The sequence below is a fragment of the Brettanomyces bruxellensis genome, chromosome 7 (genome assembly GCF_011074885.1).
Source record: "Brettanomyces bruxellensis chromosome 7, complete sequence".
Lineage (NCBI taxonomy): Eukaryota > Fungi > Ascomycota > Pichiomycetes > Pichiales > Pichiaceae > Brettanomyces > Brettanomyces bruxellensis.
This window is the reverse complement of record NC_054688.1, coordinates 501,145-520,948: the sequence shown is the minus strand read 5'-3', so window position 1 is coordinate 520,948 and position 19,804 is coordinate 501,145. Positions and strand designations below refer to the sequence as shown.

The 19,804-nt window shown below is 37.1% G+C and overlaps 10 protein-coding genes across 10 annotated transcripts; 4 read left to right on the top strand and 6 right to left on the bottom strand.

Annotated features, from left to right (window-relative positions):
* Positions 1 to 3,212: 3,212 nt before the first annotated feature.
* BRETT_004724 (uncharacterized protein) lies at positions 3,213 to 5,943 on the top strand (the record flags this gene model as incomplete). The annotated part of the gene is made up of 2 exons (XM_041283217.1): positions 3,213 to 4,449; positions 4,478 to 5,943. The coding sequence occupies 2 exons, from the start codon at positions 3,213 to 3,215 to the stop codon at positions 5,941 to 5,943; spliced, it is 2,703 nt and encodes a 900-aa protein (XP_041136569.1).
* Positions 5,944 to 6,330: 387 nt separating this feature from the next.
* PCK1 (Protein kinase C-like 1) lies at positions 6,331 to 8,013 on the bottom strand (the record flags this gene model as incomplete). The annotated part of the gene is made up of 1 exon (XM_041283216.1): positions 6,331 to 8,013. One exon carries the CDS (start codon positions 8,011 to 8,013, stop codon positions 6,331 to 6,333), a length of 1,683 nt encoding a protein of 560 aa, XP_041136568.1.
* Positions 8,014 to 9,645: 1,632 nt separating this feature from the next.
* On the bottom strand, positions 9,646 to 10,312 carry BRETT_004722 (uncharacterized protein; the record flags this gene model as incomplete). The annotated part of the gene is made up of 2 exons (XM_041283215.1): positions 9,646 to 10,116; positions 10,256 to 10,312. 2 exons carry the CDS (start codon positions 10,310 to 10,312, stop codon positions 9,646 to 9,648), a joined length of 528 nt encoding a protein of 175 aa, XP_041136567.1.
* Positions 10,313 to 10,715: 403 nt separating this feature from the next.
* BRETT_004721 (uncharacterized protein) lies at positions 10,716 to 13,253 on the bottom strand (the record flags this gene model as incomplete). The annotated part of the gene is made up of 1 exon (XM_041283214.1): positions 10,716 to 13,253. The coding sequence occupies one exon, from the start codon at positions 13,251 to 13,253 to the stop codon at positions 10,716 to 10,718; it is 2,538 nt and encodes an 845-aa protein (XP_041136566.1).
* A 271-nt stretch (positions 13,254 to 13,524) lies between these two features.
* BRETT_004720 (uncharacterized protein) lies at positions 13,525 to 14,150 on the bottom strand (the record flags this gene model as incomplete). Its single annotated transcript, XM_041283213.1, has 2 exons — positions 13,525 to 13,674; positions 13,746 to 14,150. The coding sequence occupies 2 exons, from the start codon at positions 14,148 to 14,150 to the stop codon at positions 13,525 to 13,527; spliced, it is 555 nt and encodes a 184-aa protein (XP_041136565.1).
* Positions 14,151 to 14,700: 550 nt separating this feature from the next.
* BRETT_004719 (uncharacterized protein) lies at positions 14,701 to 15,216 on the top strand (the record flags this gene model as incomplete). Its single annotated transcript, XM_041283212.1, has 1 exon — positions 14,701 to 15,216. The coding sequence occupies one exon, from the start codon at positions 14,701 to 14,703 to the stop codon at positions 15,214 to 15,216; it is 516 nt and encodes a 171-aa protein (XP_041136564.1).
* Positions 15,217 to 15,879: 663 nt separating this feature from the next.
* Positions 15,880 to 16,830, top strand: BRETT_004718 (uncharacterized protein; the record flags this gene model as incomplete). Its single annotated transcript, XM_041283211.1, has 1 exon — positions 15,880 to 16,830. One exon carries the CDS (start codon positions 15,880 to 15,882, stop codon positions 16,828 to 16,830), a length of 951 nt encoding a protein of 316 aa, XP_041136563.1.
* A 232-nt stretch (positions 16,831 to 17,062) lies between these two features.
* BRETT_004717 (uncharacterized protein) lies at positions 17,063 to 17,272 on the bottom strand (the record flags this gene model as incomplete). The annotated part of the gene is made up of 1 exon (XM_041283210.1): positions 17,063 to 17,272. One exon carries the CDS (start codon positions 17,270 to 17,272, stop codon positions 17,063 to 17,065), a length of 210 nt encoding a protein of 69 aa, XP_041136562.1.
* A 551-nt stretch (positions 17,273 to 17,823) lies between these two features.
* On the bottom strand, positions 17,824 to 18,213 carry HTA2_2 (Histone H2A.2; the record flags this gene model as incomplete). The annotated part of the gene is made up of 1 exon (XM_041283209.1): positions 17,824 to 18,213. One exon carries the CDS (start codon positions 18,211 to 18,213, stop codon positions 17,824 to 17,826), a length of 390 nt encoding a protein of 129 aa, XP_041136561.1.
* A 630-nt stretch (positions 18,214 to 18,843) lies between these two features.
* On the top strand, positions 18,844 to 19,212 carry HTB2_2 (Histone H2B; the record flags this gene model as incomplete). The annotated part of the gene is made up of 1 exon (XM_041283208.1): positions 18,844 to 19,212. One exon carries the CDS (start codon positions 18,844 to 18,846, stop codon positions 19,210 to 19,212), a length of 369 nt encoding a protein of 122 aa, XP_041136560.1.
* Positions 19,213 to 19,804: the final 592 nt, after the last annotated feature.

Genomic DNA, 19,804 nt, shown 5'->3' with positions numbered 1-19,804 from the left:
AAGTCTTTTCTGAAACTTACCCAATAAATTATATTATTATTATTATTACTACTTCATTTTATATTTTAAAGGTAAAAATTTAAGTTAAATATAAAGAATGATGTAATTCTTTCAACTCTAAAGTAAAACTCAACTCAACTACAATACTTAAGGTGTCATTTTAAGGCTAAGAACGCTCACCACACTTTATTCAAAAATATGAATGGTATTAAAGTACAATCATTGTCCAACGTTGTTATGTGACAACTATAGTATAATCAAAATAAATACTGAATAAAATTAAGAGCACAAAATAGAATCGATGTGGTCTTGAAATATTTAAATTTAGACAAAATATGTTATTAACTGCAGATAATGTCAAAATAGTATCCAAGATGAATTTCGCGGCATATTTCGACGTTTCGTTTCATACTGACAATTTAATAATAGATGAAATATACCGAGAAGTCGGAGGCCGTGTAAAATTTTGCGTAGCCGTTAGAAATTTTGTTTTATAAATGGGGATATGATGTATTTCAACACGCTTGCGTGACCTGCATAAATGTTTGCGCGATTTTCATAATTTATACCGCGCTCTGCATCATTTTTTCTGAAATGCCGCGCGAATATAGCTTTTTCCGAGGTGCATGTGGGTCATGCACCAAGAAATTCACAAGTATTCTAAAGTTTGAATCCTTTGTTGACATAAATCATGTCACATTCCGCATAGCCTCAAAATTCAAAAAAGCAGTATATATATATACATTTTATTACTTATTACTGAAGTTGAAGCCTGTATGCCCATTATTTTCCTTTTAGACATATGCATTGATGGTATCCTATCATTGTACTTGTACCCCTATAATCTGATGTCTGTATTTTACTTCTAATCTTGATAATTAGTTTCAAGTTTAATACCTACTTTTTTACGATAGTGTTGAAACTGCTATTGTCAGAGATTCATTGAAAACTACCTTTATATCCTGATTACGTAAATAAGCAGCTAATACTAAAGCTATGTGGTAGAAATAATATTAGTACGTTGGTCCCTTAATAACTAGCTTAACTTGGTTAACTTTCATTATTCCAGATGACCATTTACATCCTGCCTATTTCATCCGCACAGGTGGTAAACAAATTTACAACATTCGGTTTCATGAGTTTCTTTATTTTTTTATTGTTTGATTACTTATTAGCCATAAAATCAGCCAATGGGAATTACCTTTCCTCGGCCACTTGTTCGTTTAACAGAACTTTTTTGCTTTCCTCTTCAATCCTTTTTAAAGACCACAACTTTACAAATCACTTTCACATCCGTTTATCGAATTGGTATTCCTGATTATGTAACTCAACCAAACATTAGCGCACACTAACAACAGGAACAATGCAGTTATGACCAATATCTTTTGAATACCACGAAATAAAAAATAAAGGAATCATCTACTTAGTTCATTAAATATTATAATAAATATTGAGCGTAAAATTAAGCCCAGAAATATCTCACGCATAAAGATAAGAGGTATCTAAGTATTTCCTCTGTCATTTATCATTTTTAAAGCCGATAAGTTAAATATTACAAGCAGTAATTTGTTACGGAAAATAGTTAGATTAAGTTCAAGTTTATGAATGATAGGAAGATCATAATATGCATCCTTTCAACTTTAAGAAGTAACAGATAGATGAACAGTAATACTTCTGTAAAGTAATCAGTAGTGCTTTTGCAACAAGAAAAGAGCAAATATTTTAATCGACTATTCCAAAATATGAAATTATCATTAGCTTTTTAGGCCGCCCGCCCCTTTTTATTTTTATGTTATAAGAACTGAGTTCTATTGCCAAGCACCTGTTTCGGCGTCGGCGGCAATGCATGTATATTTATTTACTTGGCGTCTTTTTTTTTTACGGCCGCCACTTATCAAATAGTGCTAAACAATAACCACATCAGCAAAATATCATAAGAGCTACGTAGAATTTTCTTTGTGCTTGTGTTGTCGTCAATAAACCTCTCTTAATAATTATGGATATAACTTGTATTATCTTTTACGAGTCAAAAAATATAACATTAAATGTTTGTCAGGAAACATAATTGCTAGAAGTCACTAAAAATATTGTAATACTGATCCTCCAGTTAGATCGGAATATTTCTCCATCCGCACATTTTAAAAGTTAGCTGTTCATGCCGTTGGTTTACATTAAACAAAGAGTATTTGTTACAAATAGCCTGGATCTATCCATAAATTTTATTAGATAATTACTTTAAAGATTAAGGTAAGCCGCTACCGATATCTTTTTCTTAGATGCCGTACTTTTTCTTAATTATAATGGCTAAGCGTCAAACACTTTATAAAGTAGTTGTGCACTTTGCAAACAATTGCAGCAATAAAATCACTATTACTGGCTCCTTTCGGCACAAATTCCGCCGCACATCTGATACCTTAACCAATTATTTTTGAGTAGGGAAACCAAAGGTTCTAACATTCGACGGGGACACTTTTTTCCTGTACAATTAAATTGTGGAATTTTATTGTTCTCTACCCAGAAGATTGCCACAGATACCACAGATGCCGAAAATATGAATAAAAAATACGCGAAGCATACATAATTCTTAGATTGGATGTATTAATAAAGAACGATAAAGACCATCGTAGATAACAAATCTAAGTCTGATAGCAGCAGCAGCTCAAAACTGTAAGGCTTACATATAACATTTTCATAGCATCCAATGTACCGATAAATGTATTTTAAGTCAGGCTTTTTTTTGAGTATTTAAGCCCTTATAAATGGTAATTTAGTTTGTGTTTCCACTACAAATTAATGAAAACTGTGGATAGTTCACATTTTGTATTAAATAAATCTGCCCTTCTGTGAAACAATGTATCCTGCTTTTTCCGAGAACTAAAATAAAAAGAGAATAAAGATTTTCATGCAGTAGAGAGTAAAGCGAAATATTATTTCGCAGCCGTCTACTCGTGAGGATTTTAACTTACGATAAGAATTTGAAATCAAACTGTGGATTAAACCCTTATGATCAATCCATTTTTTTGAATGAAACTTTAGTAATAGGAGATGCTTTTAATAATTATTCTACATTTCTTAATTAATATATAAAAGTAGTGGAATCCTCCTGCTTTAAAATGTAAAAACATCTAATGTATCCCAACATTTAGTGTAATAGAGAATTTTTAGAGGAAAAAATAAATACCTTAAATTAGTTAAGCAAATTTCAATTCCACATGACAAAGCCACCTCAAGATTGCGACTCTGCTGGATCTGCGGATCTCAGTAAGGAGGAAAAGAAAAAACTCTACGATGTGGAAGATTTGGATGAAGACCATTATAAACGAATATACGAACGTATGGGTAGAAAGACCAATGCGAAAAGTAATGACATGGATTCTGCAGATGTCCAGTTTGTTCTTGATAAAATCAAGTGTATGGAAATAGAGGAGTCAATTCAAATTTTAAAGGATACACAACTTGAACATACTGATGATTTGAACTTCCCTGAGGCCTCCCGGAAGTTAATTGCTGATCTCTTGGAAGGTCCTCAAAATTTCCCTGAGGGAGAGTACGAGTTTGAAGTTAAAGCTGAAGCAGCCATTATAAAATACTTCTCACCATATGCCGAGGTTCGTGCTGTTACCAGCCCTAATGATGACATCAACACACCATGCGAAACTATTAGGGCATACATCCTTGGTTTGATCTGGGCAGTCATCGGTCAATTCATTAACTCCTTCTTCAACTCCCGTTATCCTAATATCACCATTACTTCTCCTGTTTGTCAAACTTTGCTTTATCCTTGTGGTAAAGCGTGGGAAACAATTATCCCTAACTGGGGTTTCAATTTTCGCGGTCATCGTATTGAATTGAATCCTGGTCCTTGGAATTATAAGGAGCAGATGTTTGCAACCATTATCTTCGATGTTTCTCTTACATCGGTCTACGTGTTCTGGAATATTCAAACACAGCAAGTCTTCTTTCACGATAATTGGTTGACTGCCGGATATTGCATTCTATTGATATTATCCACTCAATGTATGGGTCTTGGCTTTGCGGGTATTTTGAGAAGATTCGTCGTTTTCCCAATCGAAGCCATTTGGCCTACACAGCTTCCAACTCTTGCTTTGAACAGAGCATTGTTGGTTCCTGATGCTAGAAGTAAAACGCATGGTTGGAGTATTTCTCGCTATACATTTTTCTTCATTGTTTTCACCGCAAGCTTTTGCTATTACTGGTTCCCAGGCTTCATATTCGAAGCCCTCAGTTATTTCTCATGGATCACCTGGATCAAGCCCGATAACTTTAACTTGGCAACAGTTACTGGAGTTGATTATGGTCTTGCATATAATCCAATAACTTCGTTCGATTGGAATATAGTTGGATACTTCAAGCCATTGGCAGTTCCATTTTTTTTCGTATTCTCAACAATATCTTGGCACGTTTATCTCAGGCCTAATTATTTTGGCTGTATATTACACAAACACGAAGTCAACAGCTTATCTACCAATTAATTCCTCCGGTTTGTACGACAATACCGGTGCAAGTTACAATGTGTCAATGGTTATGACTGGCAGTAAGTTGGACGAAAATAAATATAAAAACTACTCCCCTCCTTTCTATACTGCCGCTAATCTTGTCGTTTATGGTGCATTCTTTTTAACATATCCTTTGATGTTCTTTTATGTTATTTTGGATCAGTGGAGAATTATTATCAAAGCCTGTGGTGATATCTGGAAACTTATAAAAGATGCAATTATGAATATTGTTAATGAAACTAAGGCTGCTGGTTCAGCTCTAGTTCATGGCGATGTTAAAGGATTCTTCCTTCATTTAGCCGACATTTTCTTGGAAAAGGGATCCGTTTATGATGGATTTGATGACCCTTTCACTCGTGCAATGAGGAGATATCCTGAGGTTCCAAACTGGTGGTTTTACATCATTGTTCTCATTTCATTTATTTTCGCCATTATCATCCTTAAAGTTTACCCTCTTGAAACTCCTGTTTGGACTATCTTTTTTGTCCTTGGAATCAATCTCGTTTTCTTGGTTCCTATGAATTTATTGAATGCCATTGCGGGTGTTAGTATTGGACTAAATGTTTTGGTTGAACTCATCATTGGTTATGCTGCGCCGGGTGCCGAATCTTTGATGTTTGCTAAAGCATACGGATACAACATCGATGGTCAAGCCTCTACTTATATTTCCGATCAGAAAATGGCTCATTATGCCAGGATTCCTCCTAGAGCGGTTTTCAGGGGTCAACTTTTGTCAACAATTGTTACATCTTTTGTTGGTTACGGAGTGGTTAACTTTGTGGACAATAATATCAGTGGAATTTGTGATGAAGATCAATCAGAACACTTTACCTGTGACAACGGTTCGCGTATTTATTTCAGTGCATCCGTTATTTGGGGTCTCGTCGGTCCTAAGAGAATATTCTCTCAACAATATCCAGTTCTTAGATGGCTCTTCCTTGTTGGATTTATCCTTGCATTTGTTTGGTGGGGATTAAAGCATTATGGTGGTGCTATTAGAAGTAAGGCAAAGAAATCGTTCTCGCAAGGTTTATATTCCATTCTCGACTGGACTATCTTCAAGCCAATTTCCCTACTTAAGAATATTCATCCCGCTTTGATATCCATTGGATTCCTCGAATGGGCACCTCTTAACCTTGCTTATCAGACAGGGGGAATGTATTTGTCATTTGTTTTCATGTATTATATTAGAAGACATATGACTTCCTGGTGGGAAAAGTACAATTATGTGCTCTCTGCGGGTCTAGATGCAGGTCTTGCGTTCTCGGCCATTATTGTCTTTTTTGCTGTTCAGTACCATCCAGTTGATATTAGTTGGTGGGGAAACAATGTTGTTTCCGAGGGAGTCGATGGTTACGCTGGACAAACTGCATTGAAGACTGATTTGCCAGAAAGAGGCTATTTTGGCCCTGAAACATGGAGTTAAAATCTACGTAAATATGTTGATTATCAGCCCTTTGTTGCAATTGCTTGAACATTGTGATGCGTTGATCAAATTCAATTAAGTTATATGGCTGGTATATTTAGGAAAATTTTATGTTTTGTACTGATTAAAAATATCCGTAGTTCAGGGTACAAGATTCAAGGACGAAAATAGCCGTGACATTTAAAGAAAAATGTAATATAACAAGTAAATAATGACAATTGGGAAATTAAAATGCCATTCCACCTACAGAAAAATTTGTTGTATGATACAAATGCAAATGGAATACATTATCGACAAAGAATAGATATCGGAGTGCAAGAACGTGACACAGCTGGGGCCTAGTTAACACTAATCAGAACCATGATTATGTGGTTAAAAGAAAAATCTTTACATAGCTGGACCTGCAGACAAAACTTCTTCGGTGCAAGAGGAAGCATACTTTTCAAAATTCTCCATGAAAAGCTGAGCCAGGTTTGTAACCTGATTTTGGAAATCAGCCTTACCATCTGACCAGTTACGAGCAGGATTTAAAAGTTCGGAAGGAACACCAGGGCAAGATTTTGGAACCCGCAGTCCAAACGTTGGGAAGTTTTCATATTCAGCTTTAGCTAAGACGCCAGAATGGATTGCATCCAAAATTGCTCTGGTGTACTTTAATGGACATCTCTTTCCGCCCTTTGACATTGGTTTTCCTGTCCATCCAGTGTTGAGCAGCCAGGCATGAGCATGATGAGCACTCATTTTGTCAGCCAACTGTTGGGCATATCTCATTGGATGTAGAACAAGGAAAGGTTGACCATAGCAGGCGGAGAAAGTTGCCTGTGGTTCTGTGACTCCGACTTCCGTTCCAGTCATCTTAGATGTATAGCCAGAGATGAAGTGGTACATAACTTGCGCCTTAGTGAGCTTGGAAACTGGAGGAAGAACACCCATAGCGTCGCATGTTAAAAGAATAATGTTGCTAGGATGTGTATCCACCTGACATGGGATCTTAGCAGAAGGTATGAACTCAATTGGGTAGGCGCATCTAGTGTTAGCAGTAATTGATGAATCGGAATAGTCGACAACCCTTGTAACAGGGTCGTAAACGACGTTTTCAAGAACGGAACCAAACTTTATAGCTTGAAAAATTTCTGGCTCCTTGGATTCAGAGAGATCAATACACTTTGCGTAGCATCCACCTTCAACGTTGAAAACTCCATGGTCTGACCAACAGTGTTCATCATCGCCAATCAATTTTCTGTGTGGATCTGCACTCAATGTTGTCTTTCCTGTTCCTGAAAGTCCAAAGAACATCGTCACATCACCATTCTGGGTTCCGATGTTTGCGGAAGAGTGTAATGTGAGAACATGATGCTTTATTGGCATCAAGTAGAACATGAGAGTCAAGATTCCTTTCTTCATCTCTCCTGCATACTCTGTGCCAAGAATGACCATCTCCATAGCCTTAAAGTTCAGTTCCACCGTTGTTGCCGATGTCATACCTCGGGTAAAGACATTTGCTGGGAATTGACCTGCATTCCAAATGGTAAAGTCCGGTTCACCAAAGCTCTTTAATTCCTGCTCGGTCGGACGGATAAGCATGTTTTTCATAAACAAGGCGTGGTAAGCGCGAGCACACACAATTCTCACCTTGATACGATATCTCTTATCCCAGCCGGCAAATGCATCAATTATGTAAACTTTCTCTCTGGTTCTCAAGTAGTCAATGGCCCTGGAACGCGAAATTTTCCAGGTTTGATCATCAACCTTCTTATTAACGGGTCCCCACCAGACATCATGTACAGAAGATTCTTCTGCAACTATTCTCTTATCTTTTGGAGATCTTCCCGTCTTGCCTCCAGAATATGCAATAAGAGCACCTGTAGAAGAAATTGTGGTACCTTTCTCCTTTAGTGCGTCCTCGTACAAAATCGGAACGGCCGAGTTATAATGAATTTTCGTATCTGGGCTCAAGCCGAGGGCCGCGGCAATGGAATTTTTTCTTTCAGCCTTATTAAATGGAGCCGTAGATTCTGCTTCAACGGAGTTCGCATACTCCCTATTGAGATCGATAGCGGTTGGTGCCATTTTGATAGTGATATTCTTTAGTTTTTGCTCGCACCAAAAGTTTTGTAATTAAAGTATAATCGCTAAAATTTTTTTGCAGCACTGACGTGGTAGTTAATGGAAAAACGTCTGATATCTTTGTGAAAAGATCGAAGTAAAATACGATATTACTCTCAAAGAAATGGGAAAGACAGTAGTAAGAATCCTTTGGATAGCTACAACTACACAGTTCGCTAAAGGGAAAAGGTATGATATTTATAACTATTTGATAATTACATGTTGGCGGCAAAACCAATCATCGCTGTCAAGAGACTAAAATAAAGATAAAAAAAAGGGACAGGACAGCCTAAACTCAAAAAAAGCCATGTAGCTTTAACACAATATAGGGTTGGCCACTTCTCCGAGATTTTTAGCATAGCCCGGATACTTTAAAAAGTATATGTGTAGTCACTAGCCCGGGCCATTTCCTTTTTTTGATTCAATTTACTTGACTCATCCAAAACTAAGACAACCAAAAGCGAAAATTTTCCTTATTCCCGCTTACATATTTTTAATTTTTTTTTACTATGCCTTGCCAAATGTAATTACGCCGGTTATTACCTTTACAATTTCAATTCAACTTAGAGTGATGATGCTTAGAGCTTAGGGAAATTTGTTTTATTTTTATGGACATTAATCCCTTATGTGCGTGAAGCATTTGACTCCTCCACTTGCTAGGATTTATGACCATGTTTTTCAAGTCATTTCCTTACTTACGTATGAAAATATAATCGATTACACAATTATTTCCAATAATTTTGTCAGGCTGAAAAAAGGAATTTTTGTGGGGTGTAAATCGGTTACCCCACAAAAAACTTTCGGTCGCGTACTCCGGGGTACGCATATGTGTGCATAACAATTGCCTTATTTATTCAAAACTTCTCATCTTATAATTAATTCATCTCTTCAAGCTTTATCACTTCTACTCAGACGATTTAGCTGTTTCCTGGGTAATTTTTTTTTTTTTTTTTTATTGTGGTCTTTTTCATTTGTGTTCCCACATCTTTTCTTGTAATGGCCTTGCACTAGATTTCTTATAATAAAGCAGCGGTTTCTCCCTTCACAAAAAAAAAAAAAAAAATTATGCGAATATCTCCGGAAAGTTACGGAATGATTCAAACATTCTAAGCGAAGAAAAGTCAGGGGGATGTGTATCACCAAATAATGTATATCACGTGATTTTTATTTCTCGGTTGCTCGGTGCGAAAAGAAGATTTTCACATGATTCAACAGAATCAATATGAATTGATTGATAACGAGTATGTCAATTTGGAGTTTGGATATCTCCCGATTCCGCTCGAGCGCTACTTCTAAGTAATAATGGCCTGCACCAGTCGATCGACGTGAAATATCTGATCGTATTCCACTTGTGGTTCTGACAAGACTGTATATGATCGTATATCAGAATATTCACAATGTATAGCAGCATTTTATGTTATTACGGTTGAGTATTTCAAGAATTGCATACACTAAAAAGTTAAAAGACAACAAAGGAGAAAAAAAAGAGGATGGAGATTTCGGTAGCATGAGCAAATAAAAAGTAGTACTTAAGAGTACATGAGTGAACCGTGTTGCAACAAGTTCGAAATGGTCAGACTAATCGTATTTATTTCCTTAGTCGATCTTGTTTTGAACTTTATCCATCAAATTGTCTGCTGGGCCTTCTGGAGAGTTGGTATGCAAAACTTTATCTCCCAAAGGCTTGATAATTAAGCCGTAGACGACCTGAGCACCGTTTGTGACTGGAGAAGACAAGTACACCAAGAATAGAGTCTTGAACAAAAAGTATGCTGGGATCCAATAAAGAATGGCACCGGACCAGAACTCAATCAGGTTGAGGAAAGCAAAAACGACCCAGTATGTCAATAATCTGGTATCGTCATCTTTAGAGCTGGTCTCCAAAGCTTTCAAGGAGCTGTAAAATGGATACATGAATCCTGCAATGTTCGATAGAAGCTCTCCGATACCTCCAAAGTTCATGAAAATCATGACAAGGTAAACGATACCGAAAGCAACCACTGCGTATGACCTTGGGAGATGCGTTTTCTGCTCGAATACATCCAAGACCTTAATGTTTCTGGTATTCTAAAAAAAATTGTGATGGTACAGTTAGTATATCTTGCCCGATACATTTTTTGTAGCATGTCTCTTCTTAATTTTCTTTCCAAATAGACAATTTGGTAAATCTTCATTTCATTCAGCTCTCCCTTTTTTCTTTACTTACCCCATCGATTGCATTGAAAGCACCCTGCAGTTGATCCTGAACTGATTTAAAATCCATCTTCAAAAGTTGTTATGCCGTATGTTTTGAATTAAGTTATAACCCTTTCCTGGCTAAGGTAGATGACAGATCTATAATAAATATATAAGATGTATGAAATGTGCAATTATATCAATCAGCTAAGTGTTACGAGTCTTTCCAACTTTTCCTCGCAATCTACTTTTTTTTTTCTGTCACATTTTAATTTCTTATTTGTTTTGTCCGTTTTTTTTKTGTTTTGTTCGCCCCTCTCGCTCGTTTGCATATCTGCCTGCTGACATAACTGAAAATTCAGATTGGAACCGCTACATTTTTTTGTTTTCATTTTCATTCTATTATATATAATTTTCACAGCTACCCATACCATTAATTCCCATACTTCCTATCTATACAATTGGATCCAAGTATGTTATATAAATTTGATTTACAAACGCTGCTGGATTCCGGCAAAGTCAAATTGCCTTTGAATCTTCTCCCCACCAACATTATAGCTCAATCTCACTCTCAGTTTCACTTTCGAACCTGAAGGTCCTAAAATCTTTGCTTTCAACTTTCCAAGTTTTTTAGGTGCAAGTTCCCGCTGAGTTAATGCTGACAAGTCAAGTTTCTGCTTTTTTGTCACTGCACAAAGAACGGTGATTCCGTTTATTGTACTCGCACTTGAAATATTCTTAACTATAATATCTAGGTTAGCCTTTCCATCCCCAATTGATTCCACATCAACACCACAATATATATTTCCATCATCATAAGCGGTAATTGCCGTTTCTGGAATACTTATTTTGTCAACTGCCTCTGTCTTTTTGGTGGTTGAAGCACCTCCAACACTTCCGAACAAGTCTAGAATGTCCTTATTTGAAGTGCTTTGTTTTTTAGCTGGTTGCTGTGCATTGTGAGACATTCCAGTATCACCAAAAATATCATTTAGTATGTCAAGAGCACCGTTCTTTGATTCAGATATTTCAGCATTTCCAGAAGTACTCTCTTCCGCTTTCTGATCATCTACATTATCTTCATCATCGAGAAGATCCAATAACATTTCACCGGTGTCTTTTTTCTGATCACTCTCTCCACTTGATGTCTTCTCCCTACCTGCTTCTCTGTCAAACAAAGCAATGCCTTGATGTTCCTTTCTTGGAGGTGGAGGCATCCTTTCCAAAAGACCCCTCTTAATTGTTTTTGTTTCAGTAAAGATTTCTGTATACTCGATTGCACGGATCTGTATTTCCAAGTTCGTATCATTCTTGAACTTGTTGATCATTTGGCGTAAATGTTCAATCTGCTTAGCTGATTTGAATCGTGAGGATAATTTAAGGGATGCCGTAAGAATGTAAAGCCGGATCTGGTCCCTTCTTGAACTCTTCTTAAGAATTGATGCGTTTAATAGTAGCTCAAGCTGATCCACTTCCTGCTTCTCCGTAATTAGTTTTTCACTTTTATAATTTGGCACACCTACAACGAGGTCTCCGTATTCACCAAGACACCAAATTGTGATTAACGATAGTCCAAACTCGGAAGCCGCGTCGGGTGAAGATGATGCGGCAATCAAATGAATTACAAGCTTCTTTGTGAGTTCCTTATCTTCATTCTGCATAGTGAGAGCAAGAATACTTGATAAAATATCATCTGAAAAATAATCTCCTGCCTTTTCAAGCAATTGGATAAGTGTGTGGAATGTCCATTCGAGTCCTGGTGAGTACTTATAGCAAGCCAAAGTGAACTGTGTCGTTATATATGATTTCAAGTCGTTATCCTCCTCCGATCTACCCAAGAATTTGAGCAACTCTTTCGTAAGCATGCGGATATTTTGATTATTCATAATTGCAAAGGTAAGTTCTAAAGCACGTCTCCTTATGGAGATATCACCGTCCTGTAAACATCCAACAACAATATTCCTGTGACGCTGAACTGCAAGTGGTTCATATTCTATAACACTCAGTAATGTGTTCAATGCCACGTATCTAGTGTTGTTGTCCTTTAATGAAAGGAATTTACTAAGAATGTTGATTCCTAGCACCTTCAACGAGGAATCCGAATTTATTGCAAATATTGTTTGTACTGCTTCGTATAAAACAGCGTATCCTGGGCCTTTTGAGTTCTCGAGACGAGCACAAACTTGAGCAAGTAAGTCGTTGAGAGCCTCAAGATTTGGATTGTTGTCATCCTTATCTAAAAGACATCGGAGTGTTTGTAATAATGAACAGTAAAGAAAAGGATCCGGAACAGAGCGCACATCATATTCTGGAGAGTAGCCTGTACTTACCAAAAAGCGAAGGTGTGAAAGAATCACTGGAGCCTGTTTGCGAAGTATTTCACGAGATGTTGGATCGTGAATAAAGGTCTCCCTAACAAGATGCAAAGCACCAAGAAGAACGCCGTGCGATTTTTCCCTCAAAAGCATTGGAATACGTCCTATAAACAGCTCGGAAAGATCAGGGTCCTTATCTATAAGCTTTGCCGCAACAATTGTAGCCTTTTTCCTCAAATATGGAGTTGATATGTTGCTGCTGTGATTTGGATCGTTGTCTAACATTCTGTCCACGTCAGCATACAAATCTTTAGCCAATTCCGGAGATGCAATATTTCCCAATGTACATAATGCCAAGCCCGCAACATATGGGTTTGTGCTTTTGATGTCAATATCCAACGAATTGGTTAGAAGCGTAAGAATTTCTTGATTCTCATCCAAAATAAGCATAGCGGCCAAATATCCTAACCTTTTGTTGATGTACGACCTTGAAGTAAGTAACTTAAGACATTCGACCTGTCCAAATGATGTTGGCTCGCCCAATATGTAGAGGTAGAGCAATTTCTCAATGTTTTTCCTTAAATGTGGCTCATCCAAATGTGGATCTCTGAATGCAGTTCTAACTTTAGCTGATTCCTTTCTTATAACAGCCCTTTCATCGGCAATGGTCCGGCTGGAACGCACAGCCCTGATGAATGATCTTAGTGAGCCCATTTTTGCCTTCCGTTCTTCAACAAAAAATGAAGGTGAATTAGTTTTGATGTTACGCTTGGTCTAATGAAAGGAAATACGTGTTTTCATAAATTTAAAACTGGGAGAATGCACGAGAGCAGGAGCGAAAATAATTAAATAAAAAAATTGGAAAATGAGAAATGAGAAATGAGAAATGAGAAATGAGAAATGAGAAATGAGAAATGAGGGAAACAAATTAATGCCCCAAGAATTTAAAGAACGCATCTTAGTGAAAATCTCAATAGATATGGGATTAAACGCAGTAGATTGCACCTGGTTTGTTCCCGTTTAAGGCATTCGAAATATGCTTTTCTAGTTTTGTAAAATTGATATTAAAACATCTTTTAGCGAATAAAGGTAAATGATCTTCTGTCGATTCAAAACATTCAACTTGATTAATATGCTAATTCCTACAATCAGTAACAAAACCGCCAGGAAAACGCAGAATATCATCCCATACAAGAAGCTTGTTACTGCTGAAATGCTTGCCCCTTGTTTGAAAATGCTATCTGCATCCTTTCCAAGGTATTTTTCTTTTATCCATCTTGCCAATTGTCGCTTTTCGGTAAACTGTTGAATTCGATCGGCATTGGCTAATATTTTGGTATGATTATTTGGTACTGTTCTCATAAGAAGCCATTTCATGAATCCGGAACTATCCAGATCTTTCGTCTTCTTCACTTCCCTGATAAGATTTATGCAATCTGGTCTGTTTGTTAAGTTGCACTTATTGTATTCACTGTAGTCTGGGGCTTTGACATAAGGTGCTAAAAATTTCTGTTTACTTTCCTCTTCAGTAATATTGGTGTTGTCAATTATCTCATCTTGCTTTTCTTCTTCATATTCCTCTGATGACGATAATGCTATGATTTGGTCCATTTTGGGCTTAACTCTATTCAGCTACCACGATGATATTTAATGTCTTATTTGACCAATCATTTGCATTCCTTTTATCATAAAGAGTTGTGTTCAAGTTTCTTGTGTGAATATTAAATCTTTATATATTCCCAATGAACACAAATGTTTTTGACATGTCATTATATTGACGTTTGACATGTCATTTTATCTCATGATACCAGCCTAAATAAAATTGCATTTATGTGCTGCCAACATCCTATTTATGATCATTTAACATTGTATATTATTTTTCTATTTGAAATGGGCAGATGGAACTGGTAAAGTCAATAGTAGTAGAGCGATCAAATTCTAATTCTTTTACACTAGGCGCGGCTATCTATCTATCAAAATCAGAATACAATGCTTATCTTATTTTTCTATTCTCTTTTTTCTCTCCGCTTTTTAACATAATAAAATTTTTTTGTTCTTCATCTTAAATTCTTCTAGTACAGACGATACTTATCATTTTACGGTACTTCCAACATTTTCATATTATCTAGCGTCTTAGTGCTCTACGCAACAAAATTTCGACATGTGTTGCTGCTGCTGTGATTGTTGTGACTTTATTTTAACGGTACTTGCCTTTATTTGCCCGCCTCTTACAGTTGGTATCAAGCGTGGTTTCTGCTCATGCGATTTTCTTATTAATATCGCCTTATGCCTTCTTGGTTATGTTCCTGGACTTATACATGCTTGGTACATTGTTCTTACAGATGACGACCGCGTTCAGGATGATCTTGAAAGGCAAATATTTGTTGTTTCTCCAACGCAAACTATAATGGTTCAACCTCAGCCTTGTACTGTTACATTTACACATCCAGAACCATTTGGAACCAGCAAAACCAACTCTTCGTCACTAAATCCACCCACGGCTCAACATGATAACTTAAGTCCGCTTTCATCTCCTCGGGCACATATGTCAAAACATGAAGAGGCAAATACTTCTGCAGCGTATGGTTCAACAGATCAAAACGATGTGCCACAAGAAGCTCCACCAAGTTACGATACAGTTATGAAGGAAACTGCCCAAAAATACGGTCATTCGTGAATATTTTGGCCTTGCATAGAAAACTGCCTTATTCGCCGAATACAGAATTGTAAATACTTGAATCAGGTTCTATTTTACATTTACTTCTTTTTTGAATCATCTGATGTGAGCCATTTAGCAGGCTCAGGATTCGTTCGAATACGTTACTAAAATGCTGAATTTATTTACACATTCACTTTTACGAACTCAGCCCTGCCCTGTTTGAGCGCTCTTTTTGGTTACAGTGCTGCTATTATCATTAATTAATTTAATCCGTACATTCATATGTGGCTTCCGCCGCATTTTCGCTTTATGATTTTATATCTGCTATCTAGTGTGCTTTATACTTACTTAATATCCTGATTATCCGGACGCTTTGAATTTATCGTAGTTTTGAATTGATTGCCTTTTTGGTGTCGGGAGTTGTCTGACTCGTAGTTATGAATTTTTCATTCTTGGCTTTATTTATTTTTTTTTCCCACTTTCAGATTTTACTTAACATCAAGCAACACCTTGGTCACACCAGATCTAGTTTGGCTAACACGAAAGATCAGGTTGTTAGACAGCTTTCATTGCGGATTGGTTAGGTTTATAAAGAAGAGAAGGGTTGCTTTCATCGGACGATAAAGCAAACGGAGTCTGTATAATCATTGCCAGATCTCTTTAAGTGTATTTTATACAAGCATGTATAAGCTTCGATATAAGCTATCCCAAATACACGCAAATTCCCTTGTTTCGACAGCAAAAATTAGCCCTGATGGAAGGCATTTGGCCACGGCTTCTTCCGACAAGGCAGTGAAAATATGGAATCTGGCAACTGGTGAGTTGATAAGAACACTTATAGGGCATACAGAAGGTATTTCTGATCTAGAGTTTACGCCAAATTCAGCATATATTGCATCATGCTCAGATGATATGACGATTCGAATATGGAATCTGCAAAATGGAGAACTTTTAAGAATTCTTAAAGGACATACCTTCCACGTGAATTCCATAAAATTCAATCATAAAGGCTCAATTCTAATCAGCGGTTCATCTGATGAGAATATACGTGTTTGGGATGTTAAAAGGGGTAAATGTCTTCGAGTTCTAAGCGCCCACAGTGATGCCATCTCATGCGTCGATTTCTGCTTCGACGCGTCGATCATTGTTAGTGGCTCATACGATGGATTAGTCAGGTTGTTTGATCTGGACACCGGACAATGTTTAAAGACACTTATTGATGATCAAAGGGGTCCAAATTTTCCCATTACATTTGTCAAATTTTCTCCAAACGCCAAATATGTTCTCTCCAGCTCACTGGATGGTGATCTCAGATTGTGGGACTATATGAATAACAGAGTTGTGAAAACTTATCAGGGACCCAACTGTACTCCTGTGGCTGAAAAATACACTTTAGGATCCGATTTCGTGATTTTCAATAATCAGAAATGCGTTGTTTCTGGAGATGAAACGGGCCATATCTTATTCTGGGATGTTCAAACGAAAAAAATACAGTTTGTGCTTGAAGGTTCTTCCAATAGCTCTCCTATAATGCATGTTTCTGTTTGGAATGGGGGCGAAGTGCTTTCCAGTGTATCTTTGGACGGTGAGCTACGGGTTTGGGATTATCATGAAATAAAAAAAGAAGCATGAGGAAAGATTATTATTAGAGAGCTATATAGATCATAGCTCCAATTCACAAACATTAAAAAAAAGAACGAGGATCGAAAAAAAATGGAATAGATATAGAATAATTAATTTAAAGCCCAACGCACTGACAGACACCATGTCATGGTTCTTCTATTCTCATTTTGTGAAGCCAACTTGAAGTTTGAATTTAATTCACAGAGGCTTAAAAGTATTCGCAATATATGTTGTTTGGCTTTTATTTAACCTCCTCAACTGCCGGTTCAGCTACCGGTTGATGTGCCTCTACAGCTGGTTCTGCATGCTCCTTGTCTTCTGCTGCAGGTTCCTTTGTGACATCCTCCACAGGCTCAGGTTCAGCCTTTTCTTTCTTGTCTGAACTAGTGAATCTCTTCTGGATAGATTCGTATTGTTCTCTGAGGAACTTGATGATTCTTCTGACAGGCATTGCTAAGTTATTGTGTGGAATATAACTTTTATAAGTTTTGTTCGGTAACTGTTGTATCGACTAGAAAGAGATAGGAGAGAGGGGATATAATTTACAAGAAGAGTAAACAAAATATGTGTATATATTTGGATGCACGCGTGGAACAAATGCCCTTCTTATATAGTGTACAAATAAATCTGACACTTGTATGGCGCCAGATGATCCCCTTTCCTGTTTGGGAATGTACGCTGAGGACAAGATGAAAAAAGTAGGAAAAGAAAGTGCGAGAGCGACCCAAGTTGCATCGATCGTCTGTATTCAAAATTGTGCGTCCCGCCAGTAGAGGAGAAATAACAAAGAAGAAAATAAATTAAAAAAAATAATTAGATTAAAGTGAAGCAAAGTGATATAATTATCGTACATCTTACACTTTTTACAAAATTACTACTAGTAATTCATACCAATCCTAATATACATTTATATTCCAAGCCTAGAATAAGAAAGTGAAATAACTAAAAAGAAAAGATCATGTTCCTCGATATTTGAAACCCAAGCAAGTGTATTAATTAAACTTACAACTCCTGGGAAGCTCTTGCTCTTCTCTTTGGCAACAAAGATGGATGAATATTTGGCAAAACACCACCCTGGGCAATAGTAACATTACCAAGCAACTTGTTCAACTCCTCATCGTTTCTGATGGCCAATTGCAAGTGTCTTGGAATAATTCTAGACTTCTTGTTGTCTCTGGCAGCATTACCAGCCAACTCCAAAATTTCAGCAGTCAAATATTCAAGAACGGCAGTTAAGTAAACTGGAGCTCCAGAACCAACTCTCTGAGCATAATTACCTCTTCTAAGCAATCTGTGAACTCTACCAACTGGGAAAGTTAATCCAGCTCTTGCAGATCTTGATGTGGATGCCTTTTCGGTAGTGCCAGCTTTTCCTCCTTTTCCTCCGGACATTTTTTGATTATATTATTTGAAGTTATGTGTTTTGATAGCGATATATAAAATCGATGAAGATGGAACACGAAGGAAAAGATTTGAAATGGGGGCTGGAGTGAGAAGAAGGTGGAAGAATGTGGAAATGGACATGTTTATATACTGGCAATAATGAAGAAAAGGCCAGCGAGTAATAAATGCTGCGGCACAATAGGGTGCAGGGCAATAATTATGGTCAACCAATGGGAATACTGGATAAAATGGAAAACAAGGGAAATAGCAAATTTCAACAAGTGTGCGTGCCTCCGTTCTGTTTTTTACACATCAGGTGGTAAATTCTGGTATGGCACATCTGGGGCCAAAATTCGCGGTTTTGGACCATTGCAAGCATTTAAGTTGAAAATTCTCAAAATGTATGTACCATGTTGTTTTCGCGAAACGGGGGGAAGGAAAAAAAAAATTACCGTTGCCTTTGTTTTCTCTCCACTCCATCTATAAATGCGAAATATATATAAGGACATCATCTGCCCACTGAAAAGCCTAGTACTGATTGTTGCTCCTGAGTATCTTGAGTTTCCTTTTCTTCTCCCTCACATTCCATCGAGTATTTGTCGAATTTTTCCCATATATCTTTCATCAAACACAACCAAAATGGCTAGAGCAGAAAAGAAACCAGCTTCCAAGGCACCAGCCAAGAAGACTACCATTGAGCCAAGAAAGAGATCGAAGCCAAGAAAGGAGAGTTGGTCCTCATACATTTACAAGGTGTTGAAGCAGACGCATCCAGACACCGGTATTTCCAGAAGAGCTATGTCTATCATGAACTCTTTCGTTAACGATATTTTCGAGAGGATTGCCTCTGAAGCTTCAAAGTTGGCTGCTTACAACAAGAAGTCGACTATTTCTGCCAGAGAGATCCAGACTGCCGTCAGATTGATCTTGCCTGGTGAATTGGCTAAGCATGCTGTGTCTGAGGGAACAAGAGCAGTCACTAAGTACACTTCTTCGACTTCCGCATAAATTAGTTAGGTTGTCCGCTTTAGTGCGGTTGGCGTTTTTTGTGTTTTTTGTTATTAATTCTGCTTTTTTTAGCATGATTTCAACGGTTACTTCTGGGGTTCTCATGTTTACTCCTTTTACATTTGGGGTTATTGTATATTAGTATTCAAGGAAATATCATGTGATATGTTAAGATAACTAACTATATTTTTTGTAGGTGGGTAGTTTTTTTCGTTCGTTTAAATAAAAAATATGGTGTCAACATTGTGCCGTACGTGTTTTTCCTGATCTCTAGGTAAGCATTGGAAAGCGCAAAAAAAAACTGCTCCGTATAGATGCTTTATTAGGCAACTAAGAGAACACATAGTAAAGAAAAAAAAGCATAACGTAAAATAGGATTATAATACATTACCGCACACGAATTGGGAATCCACCAAATAAATATAGGTTCATTACTACATACACTCACACATATATCTATGCAATACATATTATTTCTCTTCTGTGGCGGATGCACATATACATAAACTTAATGTTCTCTCAAAAAAAGCGTGAATCCAAAACATGCGTCCGTCTATATTACTCAGATTTCTAAATTTTTAAACTCAATAGC